Source organism: Babylonia areolata, chromosome 8 (assembly GCF_041734735.1).
Source record: "Babylonia areolata isolate BAREFJ2019XMU chromosome 8, ASM4173473v1, whole genome shotgun sequence".
In the NCBI taxonomy this organism is placed as follows: Eukaryota; Metazoa; Mollusca; class Gastropoda; order Neogastropoda; family Buccinidae; genus Babylonia; species Babylonia areolata.
This window is the reverse complement of record NC_134883.1, coordinates 39,551,518-39,568,440: the sequence shown is the minus strand read 5'-3', so window position 1 is coordinate 39,568,440 and position 16,923 is coordinate 39,551,518. Positions and strand designations below refer to the sequence as shown.

The following is a 16,923-nucleotide window of genomic DNA, read 5'->3' as shown; positions in this document are numbered from 1 at the left end:
GCAGCTGTTGCTGACAATAATCATTTTATCGTTCCTGGTGTTCAAATCATTTCATCAAACTTTTTAAGTTCAAAGTCCTGTAGCTTTTCGTGGCCATATGGGCAGGCAGTCAATTCGTTTTCACTGGTGTCTGTATAGAGCTCAGCACTGGAAGACAGAACCCAATGCTCTTGTGTCCTTGTGTTAAGTGTTCAGACTACGGATTCTTAGTGTTTACTTTTTTCTTTTTCTTTTTTTTTTTACCTGCTGTTTCCCTTGACGAAGCTAATGGAGGACGTTAGAATGGAACCCCAACCTAACGAAGGGACTGCGAGAAACCAGAACCACAACACCGTGGACTTGCAGGACAGGGACCCCAATCACCTCAACACCCACCTCAAGGTAACCCTGAACCCAACCACCTCAACACCCACCTCAAGGTAACCCTCAACCCAACCACCTGAAGGTAACAACCCTCAACCCAATCACCTCAACACCCACCTCAAGGTAACCCTCAACCCAACCACCTGAAGGTAACAACCCTCAACCCAATCACCTCAACACCCACCTCAAGGTAACAACCCTCACCCCAACCACCTCAACACCCACCTCAAGGTAACCCTCAACCCAACCACCTCAACACCCACCTCAAGGTAACAACCCTCACCCCAACCACCTCAACACCCACCTCAAGGTAACCCTCAACCCAACCACCTCAACACCCACCTCAAGGTAACCCTCAACCCAACCACCTCAACACCCACCTCAAGGTAACCCTCAACCCAACCACCTCAACACCCACCTCAAGGTAACCCTCAACCCAACCACCTCAACACCCACCTCAAGGTAACTCTCAACCCAACCACCTCAACACCCACCTCAAGGCAACCATCAACCCGATCACCTCAACACCCACATCAAAGTTACAACCCTCACCCCAATCACCTCAACACCCACCTCAAAGTAACCCTCAACCCAACCACCTCAACACTCACCTTAAGGTAACCCTCAGCCCAGCCACCTCAACACCCAGCTCAAGGTAACCATCGACAGTGAACAGCCTTCAACCCCCTGCGCTCTCCTGTCCAAGCTTCATCCTCCCCGCCCACCCCCACGTCTCCCCCCCCTAACTCCCTCCCACTCCCCCGCCCCTTTTTTTTCTTTCTTTTTTTTTTTTTTTACCATGAACAGTGGTCGTTCACTGTACTTTCCTGCAGACGTTCCAACCACCTTAACGTACCCAGAACAATGTTCGTCCGCTATACATTCCTGAAGATCAAGACGTTCGCCCTCCTTGAGGTACCATGGATGATGTTCATTCTGCTGTGTTTTCCTGCAGACCTCCCTGATACCAGGAACAGTTTTCATCCTGCTGTGCATTGCCGTGGATGCTTAACCCTTCATAAGTACCATGAACCATGAACAATGCTTCATTCAGTAACCCAACACTCAGCTTATACCACAGACTGACATTAGTTTACATTTCGGCCAACAGCAAAGTGAGATCTGCATTATAAAAGGTTTCTCCATTGCAAGGGGAAGTCTTTTACAGCTTAGTCTTTTGTGAAGGACTATGACTCTCAAACTAGAAGGCCAAGTTGCACTGGCTCTTAGTGCTGCAGTCTTGGGGGCTAGTTGACCTTTGGGAACCATCCCAACGCCGACTGTCCTAAAACCCTCTTTGCCGAGAGAGTGGAGATGTAACTTGGGCAAGACATGCTCCACTATAATCAAATTCTAGCCCAGATAGTCGGGACAGCAGTTACCTCCTCTGCTGTTCTGGTGGTCATTGTCGAACACGACTGACTATCATACATACATTCCTGTAGATATTTAACCCACTTTGAGGTACGGCCACGGACTGTGTTCATTTACTACACATCCCTGCAGACGTTTCACCGTCACCAAGGTATCACGAATAATGTTCCTTCATTCTACATTCCTGTAGACGTTTCAACCTCCTCAGATGAACGTGAACCGTGCTGTACATTCCTGTAGACTTCACCCTCCTTAAGTACCATGAACAATGTTTATCCACTGTACATTTCGGTATACGTTTCACCCTCCTCAAATTTAACATGAACCATGAACAATGTTTCAAGTCACTTTACATTCCTATGAACAGTTTTTTTGTGTGTGTTTGTTTATAATGATAATAATAATAATAATAATGATAATAATAATAATAATAATAATGTACATTTATATGGCGCCCTTTCTCACTAAGAGCTCAGGGCGCTTTACATGAAAGAAAAATATTACAAGTAACATAAAACATTCATGACCACTCTTTCTCAAAACCCCTCCCCCCACTCACACTCTCCCTTTCCCACTCTACATTCATCCAAAGTGAGCTGACATGGGTGGTGTTGGAGACAAGGAAGCTGAGAGTACTTATAGATAAGTTTAAAAAAGATGTCTTTTGTGATGAGCGAAAAGCAGAAATAGAATCAGATGCACGGATATAATAAGGAAGGTTGTTCCAGATGTGAGGAGCAGCAAAGAAGAAAGAACGTTCACCATAGGTTCTTGTATTGACATGAGGAAGTTTCAAAAGGAAACAGTCAGAGGAAGAGCGGAGATTTCTTGTGGGAGTGTAAACACTGATAAGGTCAGAAAGATAAGTAGGTCCTGCGGAGTGGAAAGCAGAATAGCAGAGACACGCAACTTTGTATTTAATTCTCGCTTCAATGGGGAGCCAATGTAGTTTGTCAGTTATGTTTGTGTGTGTTTGTTTGTTTCTATTGAATCCTTCCGGTACCCATTATACACAGCTGTAGTCAGTGACTGTGCCGTGCTCAAATCCCCCCCTCCCCGTCCTCCCATCTGCCCACTCCCCTCTCTTTGTACTGTTTTTAATACCCTTGTAATTGTACAGTTGTTTTGATGATGACGATGATGATGAGTGATGATGGGGGTGATGAAAATGAGACTTTGGGGGTGGGGGTGGGGTTCCATTTAGGTTCGGGACAACTTGACAAGGCTGTACTCTCGTGAGATATTCGGATGTCAACCAGGCTGAGAGATGCTGACACCTGCAGTGTTGGTCAGGAACTTCGAACAACTCACACTCCCGAAGGCACACCCGTGTGTCAGAAACACACACAACTCTGGGTGGTAGCTGGCCACAGACCGAAAAAAAAAAAAAAAAATGACCCGTCTGTTGGTGTTTGCAAACCCGCGTCCTCTCAGTCGTCAGTTCCGCGACGCCAACCACTTTGCCACGGCGGCTGGCTGGTCCAGATGATTGTTGTTCTTCTTCTTCTTCTGCGTTCGTGGACTGTAACTCCCACGTTCACTCGTATGTACACGATTTGGCCTTTACGTGTATGACCGATTTTACCCCGCCATGTAGGCAGCCATACTCCGCTTTCGGGGGGCCAGAGGGGTGCATGCCGCTGGATATGTTCTTGTTTCCATAACCCACCGAACGCTGACATGGATTACAGGATCTTTAGCGTGCGTATTTGATCTTCTGCTTGCGTATACACACGAAGGGGGTTCAGGCACTAGCAGGTCTGCGCTTATGTTGACCTGGGAGATCGGAAAAATCTCCACCCTTTACCCACCAGGTGCCGTCACCGAGATTCGAACCTGGGACCCTCAGATTGAAAGTCCAACGCTTTAACCACTCGGCTATTGCGCCCCGGCGTCTGATGTTCAAATAATGTTGTTCTCGAGGTGGAGTCAGTGGATTATCATGTTCAGGCTGTGTGCATCGAAAACCCACCTCTCTCTGTCTGTCTGTCTGTCTGTCTCTGTCTGTCTATTTCAAATTAATGATACGGAATCAGATCACCACACATCGAACTGAAAAGACCTGAATGTTATTTCAGTCCTATTTACCCAGTCTGTGCAGTTTATCTGCCCTGTTTGACCGTGCCGGATAGATAGAAAAGAACCGTGGTCTTGGAGAAGGTTAGAGTTGGTTCAGTTTAACATGACAAGACAAGACTCGCAAGGCTTGTTTCTTTCTGGAAATCCAGTAGGGGTACATGAAAATGCTGTATGCTTCATACTAATACAAAATATGAAACTCATTTGGCAGTGTGTTAACAGTTATTGACAACTTGATGGCCACATCAACTGATCGGTTCATAGATAGATTTGGAGGTGGAGGGGGGGGGGGGGATACTGTATGTTTCATATTACTAATACAAAATATGAAACTCATTTGGCAGTGTGTTAACAATCAGTTATTGACAATGGCCACACCAACTCATCAGTTCATGGATAGATTTGGAGGTTGGGGGGAGGGGGGGGGCACCATCAACAAAACCGGCTGAGTAGAAATTCATAGCAACATACGAAATATTTAGTCTGAAAAAAAAAAAATCACAGTATTTGTATTCAACGACCTATTGCGACTCGCCCCCTTTAACAAAAGTCGTGTTGTTCAGTGTTTGGATTTTGGAAGCGGAGAAGAGGCGGAACTCACTTTTATCAGCGTCAACACTTTCTGCCTGCCTTCGCCTGCGTATCACGTGACATCATTAGTGTCTGGGCGTCATGGCTTTACGTGCGCGTTATCTGCAGCACTGCTGCGCTGTGGTCGTCTGGATCACAGACACTCCTCCGATTATGTTGGTGTCCATGTCAGGACGCACAAAGCGCGCTGAGGGACAGGCTGTCGTGTCCTTAATTATCTGCAGTGGTGTCACTAACTGCAGTGTATTACAATTACCTGAAATGGACAACGTGTGATTCATCAGTTGAGGCTTTTTTAGCGCCTCGCTGACCGGATACGCCGGTTGGAACATGAATTTCAGTTCAGTTCAAGGCGGTGTCAAAACCTTGGGACAGATCCATATATCATGCACCACATAGTATGCTGACCTTCGCATAACTGATGATCATGCCTCGATTATGTAAAATATTCTCCGTGCATAAAAATGAAATGAAAGAACTAGACAAAATAAGTAAATAGGTAAATACATTAGAAAGCAGTGACTGAAGAGTATGATTCTGCAGGATAGTGTCTGGAACAGTTGAAACCCAGGTGCTGATTTGTAGACAGCATTCACTGACGTATAGTTTAAAAACATACGTTTGTTCGTTTATTTATTTATAGTCTGTTCATCTAAGATGATGATATTAGACTGAAAATAAATAATATTATTAGTAGTATCATTTGGATTGTTATCATTCCTATCATAATGATGATTGTTATTATTAATTAGAAATCTAAAAAAGATTTTAAAAAAAAAAAACCTCTAAAAATCGATGAAAAATTCCCCAGAGCTCAAAACAAAGTGTAGGAACCCCGGTTGAAGTGTCATGTAAATTCCTAGGGATGGTCGCCGGTACAATGGTTTACCCCAGAGACACAGCACGATGTATATTTACAGTAAGCTCCCACCGAGGTCACCGCGCTATCTGAAGATATTGATCCTGAAATCCAGAGGTAAACTAACAAACCGAAGACACTAAATACATACATGTATCTGAAACACACACACACACACACACACACACACACACACACACACACACACACACATCTATCTATCTATCTATCTGATAGTCAGTCGTGTCCGACAAGGACGATCAGAACAGCAGAGGAGGCAACTATTGTCCCGACTATTTGAGCTAGAATTTGATTATAATGGAGAGTGCCGTGTCTTGCCGAAGTTACATCCCCACTCCGTCTCGGCTAAGAGGGTTTAAGGACAGTCGGTGTTGGGATGGTTCCCAAAGGCCAACTAGCCCCCAAGGCTGCAGCACTAAGAGCCAGTGCAATTTTGCCTTCTAGTTTGAGAGTCGTAGTCCTTCACAGAAGACTAAGCTGTAAAAGATTTCCCATTGCATTGGAGAAACCATTGATAATACAGTTCTCACTTTTGCTGTTGGTCCATCTGCAAACTCATGTCAGTCTTCATCGTTATTCATTGAACTGGTAGGAGTGGAAATCATTCAGTGTACATCCTGACGCTCATCACTCACAACACAGTCTCTCAGTCGACAGTCGCCGCACACAGGAACATGAAAAGACAAAGTTAACGAAAAAGTCAAACAGTAAACTGACCGTTGATTTATTATCAAATGACAGACCCAGTCCAAAACTCACAGCATTCCTGCATGCAGCAAGAGGGATAACACGAACGTTGTGAAACAGTGATCTAGAATGCTAAACCCTACTCCAATTTTGATCATTACAAATAGTGCCACGTATACAACACATACTTGAACAAATATGTACACTGTTTCTGTCTCTGTCTCTCTCTCTTTCTCTCTCTCTCTCTTTCTCAAACACACACTCACACACACACACACACACACACACACACACACACACACACACACACACAGATCATAATTTGATATTTTCCTTATTGTATTGTTGAATCTGTAACTCAGCTGATCATAAAGTTTGGAAAAGTTGATTCACACACACACACACACACACACACACACACACACACGCGCGCGCGCGCGCGCACTCATAGAATGATATCACCGCATATTGATTTTAGTATGTCAAAGTTGAGGTAACTGTTTCCTGTTAACTTCACTTCACTTGCCCGTATCGCCTAATGACTGAATAACCGTGTGTCGATTGATCAAATCATTCATTGATTGATCTTTTTCTGATGTGCAGCTGAATTTCGATGACATCTTTGCCGAGCCGAATACATCTTTCATCTCCGATGATCGTGTTTGGACTTCAAGTTTTAAGGTACAGTTATAACTTTCCTTTCCATCAATAAGACAATATCTATATCGCCATCCTGCAGTGCCCAACTTCGATGTTACCTGCTGTAGTTGTTGTTATTTTGCTGGCTTACGTTACATGACACAAATCTTGCTCTAGGCATATATTGTCGTATTGTATCGTAACGAATCGTATAGTTTCATATCGTATTGTATTGTGTTGTATCGTATCGCTCTTCGTCACAACAAAATTCTCTGTGTGGAATTCGGGCTGCAGTGCAGCGCCACCTCATATATATATATATATATATATATATATATATATATATATATAAGTGGAACTTTTCTTCAGAATTGTGTGTGTCCTTTTACGTGCTGGGCACATGCTACACATGAGACCTCGGTTTATTGTCTCTTCCGAATGACAGAACATACGCATTTAACCGATGATTTGTTGTTAGGATAGTCAACGTTTGTGAGATTTTTGGTATACAAATGCAGGTTCATCTTTGTTGGATGGATTCGGTTGTTGTTGTTGTTGTTTTATGTTGCTGTTGTTTTTGTGTGTGTGTGTTTTAGTTTGTTTCCGTTTTTTTCTGTCTGGGGTTCATGCACAGTTCATACAGTCCTGTCGATCCCCTTCACAACAGTTCATGAACGGTTCATACAGTTCTGTGGATTCCCTTCACAGCAGTTCATGCACAGTTCATATAGTCCTGTCGATCCCCTTCACAACAGTTCATGAACGGTTCATACAGTTCTGTGGATTCCCTTCACAGCAGTTCCAATGGACAGTTCATACAGTTCTGTGGATTCCCTTCACAGCAGTTCCAATGGACAGTTCATACAGTTCTGTGGATTCCCTTCACAGCAGTTCCAATGGACAGTGTGCCAGTCCACGGGGACGAGAGTCCTCGATCCTCTCCCTCAGCCTGGCTCCAGTCACATCATGCCTCGATGTTTTCCCCTGGTTCCCTCCACATCACCTCAGGCGGTAGTCTTGGTACCAGTCTTGCAGATGGAGAATAAAACGAAATCCAGTGTGCAGCTTGTACTTTGAGCACACTTGTCAAGGAACGCAAGACAACACGATTGTCTGTTGCGACAATAATAACAACAAAAATCTTAAATAAATATATATATATATTCATCAACACACGAAGTTACATACAGTCAGGAATAAAATGCATCTTTTTTTTTTCTTTTTTTAAAGATCTAATATAAACAGCCACTAACTGTGTGCAGTGCGACACTAGGCTGACAGACTCCACTTTGGTGAACATCCATTGCTCTTCTGTCATCTTTGGACCGCTCTCTCCAGAGATAGTACGTAACGCCACCATATCTGGGTGTAGGCTACCCACGTGTGCGTTTGTCTGTGTGTGTATACATATGTGCGTTTGTCAGTGTGTGTACGTGTATGCACGTACCTACGCATCTCATGATACGCTCTTCATGCATTGTTCGTTTTGAAATTTGCTGCAGGTGTATCGGTGTACGAACACGGTGTGTTACCGAATCCTGAGTTTTATCTTTGCTGTTCCGGCAACCATTTGCTGGGGGGTGTCCTTTGCCTGCCTGGCCTGCTGTTCCATCTGGTGCTGGCATCCCTGCATCCGCTCCTTGGGCGTCAAGATGCACTATGTGAACGTGTGCTGCTCCCTTTGGGTCAATGCCTGCGTCCGACCTATCGCTGAAGCCTTGTGTGTTTGTTTCAACAACATCAGAGTCAGTCATAAAAACGAAGCTCAGCCTGGGTTCAATATTTAGAACGTTGCACAGGCCTTTATGTTTTGTGTATTACCTATGGTCTTATTACGTAATGTCTGGGGATCATTCAATTCAATTCAATTCAATTCAAAATACTTTATTATCTGCTTCAACCAAAAACAGAAAATTTTCTTTAGGCTCACTTAAAATAAAATGCCCGTCAGCAAAAAAAACAAACTGACACACCCTTCACTTATCACCATGCACACATCAATTATTATGTAAAAAAAAAAAAAAAAAATGTGGCTAAGATACTATTACAGAGTGTAACAACTGTGTGTGTGTGTTGCGTGTGTGCCCGCTTGCGCGCATGCATCGTTTTGTGTGTACGTTTCAATCATTATAAAAAGGAGAATATTCAGTAAGACATTAATAATAACATTTAAAAAGACAAATGCTCATCAACAGATAAAACCGAAAAAACAAATGAGCAACTGGCACACCCTTCCTTGATCACAGCATACATATTAACTATCACGTTAAAAGAAAACATTTAGGTAAGAAAACAAAAATTACATTTTAAGATAAAGTGAAACATTTCAATGATATAATAAGAAAATATTCAGTAAGATAATTATACCATTTAAGAACATGAAATCACAGTTGAAGGGTCAACCGCCACCAAGACAAAAAGCATGTAAAACTCCTTTCCCGCCCCTCTGCGGCAAAAACAATAACTGAGCACGCGCTCACACACGCGCGCGCGCGCGCACACACACACACACACACACACACACACCCCTGCTCGCGCGCACCCACACACTTCTCCCCTCCTCATACTGATAATCAGTTCGGGTGATGATGCTGTCAGTTAGGATTATATCAAACGATAGTGCGATTTCCAGGTATGACCCAACGATTGGAGTTAGAGACAGAGACAATGCCATGGCGCGAGTTATGACCCAACGCTTGGAGTTAGAGACAGAGCCCATCGGCATGGCGGGAGAGGATTAGACGCTGAACTTGTGATCCAGCATCAGCGTTTGAGGCCCCCCGTTTTCAGCATGGTGTTGATTCCTTGGGAAAGACACTTTACTCCGATTTTCCTCACCCCTCCATTGGTTGGATGAGTACATTAGTTCTGTTGGAGAAGGTAAGAGCGGCAGAAGGAGGGTTTGGTTCCCGCGCCTTCCTATGATGCCCAGCCCATGACAAAGTGAGTAATATAACATGTAATGTGCTGCCTATGTAGCCCCCTTAGGCCGTAATAGCCCACTTTAACCATCATTTAGAGCTCAGCACACCATTTAGAACTACAACAGATCGGATGGAGTTACAGCAAATGGTGACGACGACAGAGTTAGAATTACAACACCTGATCAATACGAGTTACAGTCCAGTGTCAGTGTCAGTTAGGCTACAGCAAATGATTAAACGAGTTGACAGTTACAACAGATGCTAATACCAGTTAGAGTTACAGTATCAATGAAAATTAGAAGTTACAGCAGATGATCAAACCAGTAAACAGTTACAGGGGATGATATTCAGCCTGGAACAGCATGGAAACGACTGGCTTATTATGTTGCGTGGTAGTCTGGCTTTCAGACACTTTCGGTGTTCACGTGCATAAATTATGAACGTTTAGGACATGATAATCACAGACCTGTGTTAACTTATGTAATTTGGTGTGTGCTGTCATGACTCGGGTGTTCTTACATGTGGAGGAATGTGTGTCTTGTGTCATCAGTGCGTGTCTCCTTCATGAAAACTTAATCACCAGGAAGGGTTCAATAAAATTTAAAGGGACTTGACAGAGTTATAGAACAGGAAGATGGAATTTTGTGTTTTCGATTTGCACATGCGTGTGATTATATAGAATTGCTTTAATTTTGGTGGTTGAACTTTGACACCTATCTCTGATTCACATTACAAGTGCACGCATGCGTGGCGGCGCATGTGTACCCAGGTACGTATCTCAGTGCATGCGTGCATGCGCGCGTGTTTAGATAGTAGCCTGTGGTTGATGTGTGTGTGCAGGAAATATTACAAGAAATAGAACAGAATAGAACATGTCTTTATTACCAAGTGTACCGGGATCACCAGGAATATTGTGGGGGGGGGGGGGGGGGAGTACATAACAAGATACGAACATAAATCGAAAATCATACACAAACACAGATACAGTAGAAATTAGGATACATACAAGTGCATATCAATATAAAAACTTGTGCATACTCACACACACACACACACACACGCGCGCGCGCGCGCGTGCGCGCGCGTTTGAACAAAAGCTTTTTTGAACAAAAGCTGCATATTACATGTGGATGGGGCTGATGACTAGATCTTTCGGTAGATGGTTGTTGCACAATTCTATTTATCACACTGGATTTGTTCGAGAGACAGGGCATTGACTGCTTTTGGGGAAAAGCTATTGGCGAAGCGATTGGTTTTCGTCCTTATACCTCTGTACCGTCGACCAGAGGGGAGCATCTCGAAAATCCCAAAAGCTGGATGTGATTCGTCCTGGCTGATTGATTTTGCTTTTTTGAGTGTGCGTGTTTGCGTTAACATTAGAAATCTGATGTTTGATATTTAATCTTTTTTCTTTTTGTTTTAGTTTAAAGACATCATTTTCGGAACATTCAGTGTTGAAAGCATTATGAAAAAAAGAGCTGTTGCCTGCTTTCTGTGTCAGATAAAATGTTAAAACTAATACTAATCTCTCAGTAACTGTGTGTTCATCATAGTCACCACGACGACACTGTGTAACTATTTTTCTATGTTGTAGTTCTACCGTGACAGAACTGTTTATGATATTTCTTGTGACCCAAATACACTTGGTAACTGATGAACTGAGACAGTCATTTCTGCTCCATTTTGTTCAGTGTGAATATGTCTTTAGTTTGCTGATTTGCTAATGTATTAAAAACGGATGTCAGTGACATATTTCAGAGGCTACGTTTTTCAGTGAAAAAGAGGATGCAGTTGATATGTGCAGTTTTCGTGTGTGCATTGACATGCGTGCGCACATGTGCGTGCGTGTGTGTGTGTGTGTGTGTGTGTGTTGCGTGGGTAAGTGACATATTTCAGAGTCTACGTTGTTTAGTGAAAAAGAAGATGCAGTTGATATGTACAGTTTTTGTGTGTGTGCACTGACATGCACGCGCACATGTGTGTGTGTATGTGTGTGTGTGTGCGTGCGTGGGTAAGAGGGGTGGGTGGGTGAGTGTGCGCGTGTGCGTTCATGTCTATGTTATATTAAAACGATATCGCAGCATTGTAATGACACTGCATTTTCATGTATTAACCCTTTGCAAAATTCGGCGCTGCGTCCAAGGAAGATCGTCTCGCACTCACAGCAGTAACAAGAAACTGACTCCCATTTACTTTGATGCTGTTCTGCATACATGTCACCATGATCAACAACACAATAATAATTTTTTAGTCAGTTAATGTGCATGTGCTGCTGATGTGCTCGATAATTCAAGTCAAGTTGTCTATGTGGCGCTAGTCAGTGAGTGTGCACTCGCGACCACTGGCGTGTCTGTGTGCCAGTGTGTGTGTGTGTGTGTGTGTCCGGCGTGCCTCTGCCGGGTGTTCGCATGTGTCACGTGTCAGTGTATGCTTGCATGTCAGTACGTATGCGTACGTGCATGTAAGGATAAACATCACACACACACACACACACACACACACACACACACACACACACACACACACACACCGTAACCGTCACGGCAGGCATAAACACACACACGCTCACACACACACACACACACACACACACACACACACACACACAGCTCTCTCTCTCTCTCTCTGACTCGCTCCTGACTCTTGATTGAATGGATCTACATGCCGTGCAGTTGAAGTCTCATCACTGAATTACCAACGCCGTGAGTGTGTGTGTGTGCGCGCGCGCGCGTGTGTGTGTTATAAATTCTACTGATGTGTGAGATGTTCAACAGAACAGGTTTAAAGATTAGCGTGGTTTTATTATATGCATTTTATAATTCAGTAGTTATTTCTGTTGTATAATCCCGGCTGTTCCCCAGCACCACCCCTTCAATCTCCCTCCCCCTTTCTCCACCTGTGTCAATGTGTGTGTGTGTGTGTGTGTGCGTGTGTGTGTGTGTGTGCGTGTGTGTGTGCGTGCGTGCGTGCGTGTGCGTATGCGTGCGTGCGTGTGTGTGCGTGTGCGTGTGTGTGTGTGTGTGTGTGTGTGTGTGTCTGTGTCTATGAATCAACTTTTCCAAACTTTATCAACTGAGTTGCAGATTCAACAATACAATACATTCTTACTGACCTCATTCAACACATCAGTCTCAGTGAACAGACTCAGCTTCTCTTAGTACCAGCACGGCCAGCATGACAAGGAGATGCAACTGATCTCTGTACAGTGCCAGCAGGGCCCACTGAGCCACGTGCTTGGTCCTAACACTTTTCTCTTTTATTGACTCGAATCGAAGCTTGCAATTCTTTTTAATTGTTTGTTTTACATTACATTGAAATTATTCTGTCACAGTTAAGCAGTCCACTGATAAATGTGTCATCTTGTACCTATCAGAGTTGATTTCTTTTATGCCAGACTGAGGACAACACTCTCATTACCATGGGTTCCTTTTCAGTGCGCCAAGTGCGTGCTGCATACGTGACCTCAGCTGGTTTATCATCTCATCCGAAAGACTAGACGCTCAGTTTGATTTTCCAGCCGCGTTGGCGTCTTAACCATTCTGCCACCTTCCTCCAGTGCACGACCAGTCTAGGCAAGGGGATGCAATTACAAACATGTGGGGCCGAACCACATGCTTGTGTTGTTATTTCCCTTCTCTGATACAATACTGGTATGTTTTACTGGTAATTATTGATACAATAGTGTATTTACTCAATAACAATATTCAAAATAAAAATGTCTGCATTAAAAAAAAATTCAGTTAGTGCTTCATTTAAGTATCTCTTTTTTATATTAAATTAATTGAAGTAAATTGATATGATTAAATGAGAAAGTGGTAATTGCTTTGTACTGTAATTGTATATTAATGTTCGGTGACGTAAGCGCATACATTATTTTGGAATATTTATTGACGTAAGGGGGATTAATTAACCTCCTTCTGTAACAAAACCTAGCGAAAGAAATCACAATTTATAAGTTGAAAACCTGTACTACTTCCCCGATCATGATGACAAAAAAAGCAACTATTCATTCTGACTGACTTATGTTGGTTCATGTCGGTGCAATAACACAGGACAGCTGTCTTTAACATTTTTTATTTATATTTTGTTTTACCTTTGACTGAAGAATTTCTGTCGTTAAGGAATCCAAAACGGTATTTTCTGCATTCTGCCTTTTCTCTCTGTGTGTATCTGTATGTGTTCAACTTTCCTTTCCAAACTCTTTCGAACTGCAGAATAACTCATACTATTACCTTTGACACACCCGACAACGTCCTCAGATTTTCTCAATGCACGACAAGACAAGGGGACGCAATTATCTACATGTAGGAACCACATGCTTGTTTTGTTGCCTCCCTTCGCTAACAGACTATTGGGAGTTTTTGCAGTGTTACGATTATGTATCTAATCGATATAACTATTCAGAGCAAAAATGTTGAAATAAAGTAAAGCAATTCAGTGCTGCCGTTTTCATCATATCAAAATATTTGATAGATTGGATAGTGGACTGGAGCCTGGGTACTCTGATGCACGAGTAGAGGTGTCAAAATGAGACTGCAGATTGGTGGATCAGTATGCGTGTGGCTGTGTGTCAGTGTCTGTGTGTGTGTGTAAACGGACAAATTTCATTGTTATTATTTGTAATTATCTGCCTTCTATGTACGTTTCTTTTCATTTCTTTGTCATTTGTTTACTTATTGTATTATTTTCATTTTGTTTTATGTTCAGGCCGCTGAACTTGAGGAGATCAGTGAAATAGTACAAGACCATAGCTATATGGTGTCAGAAGACCTCACAACTCCCGTCCTCAATAACGAACCCATTCATATCAGATCAGTCTCAGAAGGACTCTCAGTCACTTTCAAACTGTATTATGTTGAAGTTATGTGGGCAATGGGCAGGTGCTTGCGCATGCCCAGTGCAAGCCGCGCGGGGAACCGCCGCCGGGCTGGACTGACGACCCCGCCCTGTGATTCTGGAGCAGGGGTGGATCGAGTGATTCTAGACCGACTGTTCTATTACAACTCTCTGCCGTTGGGCGCGTTAAGACACGTGCCCATAATCACCCCTCGGGGAGTACTAGTTTCAGTTCAGAACGGGGAGTGATTCCGGGACATCAGTTACACTGGGTTACCAAGGGCCGCACCTTCCGCGCGGCCGGTAAAAGCAGAACTCGGCCGTGGCCAACAGATTGGAGAGGGGTGGACCCCGCCAAGCTACCAATGCTCTTGTCACACCACATGAAGACTGATGTCAATCAACGTGAATTTCATATCGGATCAGTTAGCCGTCGCCCAACTCAGTGGTCACTGACCACCTCCGAGTCGGTCCGTCTCCGCGCATCAGGGTGGAGGTGGAACTGATGCAACTGTGACAAGCAGCCTACATGTCAGGAACAACATCACGATCGGCACATGGAATGTTAAAACACTAAAAGGCCCTGGGCCGATGATAGAAGAACTAGTCCATGCAATGGATTACCAATGGAACATCGTGGGTCTCTGTGAGGTACACTCGGGAAAAACTGTGGAGAAGCTACGACTCAGGAAGACCACAAACTTTGCTTCAGTGGACGACAGGACAAAATACTCATGGCGTCGCCACACGCTTGAAGACAACCCCATTCAACGCAAGTTACCATCAACCAGGCTTGTGCACCAACAAGCGATTATGACGACGAGGCTGTCAGTGGAAGATTTCTACGAACAAGTGCAAGAAGTTTTGGGTCAAACTCCCAAGAAAGACATCGTTGTTGTACAAGGGGACTGGAACGCCAAGGGAGTAGGAAAGATGCTTACAACAACTGTAAACTGAGGCGCTTGCGGACTGTCCTGCAATGTCAAATCAAACACCAGGCCTTAGGTGCCTGGAATTTGCCAAATACAACGACCTTGTTATGGCCAACACGATCCGCCTGCACTGTGACAAAGCATCCAGAAGGTGGACTTGGCACCACCCAGATGGACAGCACCACAACCAAACAGACTACATCATGGTCAAAAAGCATTTCCAATCAAATGTGAGCACTGCCAAGACAATTGAGAACTTTCACATGAGCTGATGTCGGAAGTGATGACCTTGTGATGACTGGTGATATTCTGCCTCTCAGTCCAGATTATAAAAAAAACAGGGCCGCACAAGAACCAGGTTCGACCCCAACAGATCAAAGGATCCTAAAGTAGCACTGCCATCAGTCCAAGCTATGATAGGAAGTAGACTGATTTGCTCCCCTCACTGACCATCATCTTCGACGTTGACACTGACACATACATGGATATGTACATCAGTCGACACCTTCAACACTGCAGTGACCGAAACAGCCAGTGACCGAGTTTCTAGGCAAACATATCGACCAGCAAAGAAGTCCCGGGTCACAGCAGATGTCCTGGACACTGAGATGTGATAAAAAATAAAATAAAAAAAGGGAACCGTGAAGAAGTTGAAGAATGCGGTAGACGAGGCGAAACAGAAGAGAGCTAGCTGTCAACCAGGAGACAAAGAAAAGCATGAAAAGGGCAGAAGAGAAATGGGTCGAAGAGCAGTGCTGAGATGTTGAAGGCAGCCTGAAAGCCAACAACAACAAAAACGGGTACAAGCTTGTGAAAGATCTGACAAGCACCACTGAAACAATGGCGTTTCACAATAATCCAAGACAAAGCAGGGAACGGTCTGACGGAGGAGCAGGATATCATGAATATTGAATAAACAGGCACTTATTCAAAGTCAAAGGCATACAACATAAAGACATTTACTCAGTGACTGCAGAAAACGCCGTTTCCGCGCCGTGATCACCTTGCACCGTGATACATGTAAATACCAACTTGGTACGGGGGTAGAGATCAGTGGGGGAGGGGGGAGGGCTATTGATGAATTCTTAAGTCAGTCCTTACTTTTCCTAAGTTTCCCGGCGCGGCAATGTACCCTAACTGACCCGGGGGCTTATTTTGATTACTCAGTAATTGCGGCGACTCGGATCAGTTTCCGAACTCAGCGATTTCCCGGCGATAACTGATGCAGCCACCTTACCCGCATGAATTGAGATGTTGTATGTGACGCATTTTCAATGATTTTCTGTTTCTTTTTCTTCTTCTTCCCCCCCCCCCCCCCCCCCCCCCCATCATGATACAGATGCAGTCGCGGCACCGGCCGCTCAGTGCAGTAACTATATGTTCCGAAGTCGATTAATTCGGCAGTGTCCAGAAATGCCCCGGCTTTCAACTGGAGAGAACGCTCTTTGACTGGTACGTAAGACGGACAGACAGACGGACGGTAGTGAGAGAGAGAGAGAGAGAGAGAGAGAGAGAGAGAGATCGGTGCGTCTTTGTGTGTGTGTGTGTGTGTGTGTGTGTGTGAGGGGGAGGTGGAGGGGGGAATTTTTGCCAAACCGATAGGTTTCTGTTTAAAGAT

At 44.1% G+C, this 16,923-nt stretch overlaps 1 protein-coding gene across 1 annotated transcript in view; it reads left to right on the top strand.

Moving 5' to 3' along the window:
- The window catches only part of LOC143284802 (caveolin-1-like), a 10,456-nt gene extending 1,846 nt beyond the window's left edge, over positions 1-8,610 (top strand). Inside the window, exons 2-4 of the mRNA XM_076591833.1 lie at positions 265-381; positions 6,578-6,655; positions 8,116-8,610. Coding sequence (XP_076447948.1) covers positions 268-381; positions 6,578-6,655; positions 8,116-8,400 — 477 coding nt within the window. The 5' untranslated portion in view covers positions 265-267 and the 3' untranslated portion in view covers positions 8,401-8,610. The remainder of the gene's footprint in view (positions 1-264; positions 382-6,577; positions 6,656-8,115) is intronic.
- Positions 8,611-16,923: the final 8,313 nt, after the last annotated feature.